Source organism: Papilio xuthus, unplaced genomic scaffold (assembly GCF_000836235.2).
Source record: "Papilio xuthus unplaced genomic scaffold, Pxut_1.1 DF825986.1, whole genome shotgun sequence".
Lineage (NCBI taxonomy): Eukaryota > Metazoa > Arthropoda > Insecta > Lepidoptera > Papilionidae > Papilio > Papilio xuthus.
In genome coordinates, this window is record NW_013532663.1 from 3,601 (window position 1) to 4,923 (window position 1,323).

Genomic DNA, 1,323 nt, shown 5'->3' on the forward strand with positions numbered 1-1,323 from the left:
CTGCCGATCCGTCGCCACCTCATCTATATCCCTTCACCTAGGAATAGATATAGCGGAAGACGCACCTGGGTGGTCGAGCGCGTCGAGCAGGTCGCGGTACTTGTCCGGCAGCAGCAGGTCGTGCAGGCTGACCTCGCTGGCGCTCTCCATCTGCGCCTGCACCTGCGCGCGCACCCGCGGCTTCAGGTACGCCGGCTGCACCCACTCGCTCAGCGGCAGCAGCTCCGAGTGCGGCGGCACGGGCGCTCCCGGGACGGGGGCTGGAAGCGCGGGGGAGGGGGAGGGGGAGGGGGAGGCGCGCGTGGGCGAGGGCGCGGGACCGTGGAACCAGCCGTTGATGGAAAGCCGTGGCAGCTCCAGCGACAGGACCTCCGCCACCTGCCACCGCGCACACATACATCTCCCTCCGCACGCTTACGGAACAAATACCTCCTTCTGTTAAAGGAAGACTTTTGTGAAAAGATCTGCTCAAAATTTGGGACGTAGGTCCGATCTTAAATGTCATTATCATCAGCTCACTATACGTTCCCACCGAGGGGCTCGGAGCCCACCCTGAGTAAAGGGTGATTAGGCCATAGTCAACCACGCTGGCCCAGTGCGGGTTGGTTGACTTCACACATATCTTTGAATTTCTTCTCAGATATGTGCAGGTTGCATCACGATGTTTTCCTTCACCGTAAGAACGTCGGATAAATGTACATATGTAAATCGGAAATCGAAAAACACATTGGTACATGGCGGAATTCGAACCCAGGACCTGCAGATTGCAAGTCAAGTGCTTGACCACTGAGCCACCGACGCTCCTCGCTCTTAAATGTATTAGCAATTATTATTAAGAATTATAGTACAGTATAAGATGCACTTACCTGGTGGAAGGAGTCGTGTCCGACCTTGAAGAAGGCCAGCATGTTGTTGCGTGGAAAGACGCGGCGCACGACGCGGCCCGCGCGCCCCTCCGCGTCCCGCGACAGCAGCTCCAGCGCCCCGCCCATGCGCTCCGACCACCCGCGCATCTGCAGCCCCGCCTCCTGCACCACCGCCTCCCTCTCCTCCTCCGACACCACCTTCCTCACCTCCTCCGTCACCTTCTCAGACACCTCCTCCGACACCTCCTCCGACACCTCCTCTCTCACCTTCGGCGCCGACTACACACCACATCACACTCGTATTAAATAAATGTCATGCTGTAGTTCCTATGTATTTAATAATTGTTAAGAAGAAAATATTTTGATACCTTCTTGTCACCATTGGTGAGGTAGATGCCGTCACGGGGTGCGGGGGGTGGCGCGGGGGGTTCGTGCGGCGCCAGGTAGAGGATGAAAG

At 57.5% G+C, this 1,323-nt stretch overlaps 1 protein-coding gene across 1 annotated transcript; it reads right to left on the bottom strand.

The window, feature by feature from the left end:
- Nucleotides 1-65: 65 nt before the first annotated feature.
- On the bottom strand, nucleotides 66-1,317 carry LOC106123774 (prolyl 3-hydroxylase OGFOD1-like; the record flags this gene model as incomplete). Its single annotated transcript, XM_013320181.1, has 3 exons — nucleotides 1,235-1,317; nucleotides 867-1,145; nucleotides 66-378 (listed from the first exon to the last, which is right to left on the bottom strand). Coding segments are annotated over exons 2-3 (460 nt in total), but the record flags the coding sequence as incomplete, so codon positions are not given.
- Nucleotides 1,318-1,323: the final 6 nt, after the last annotated feature.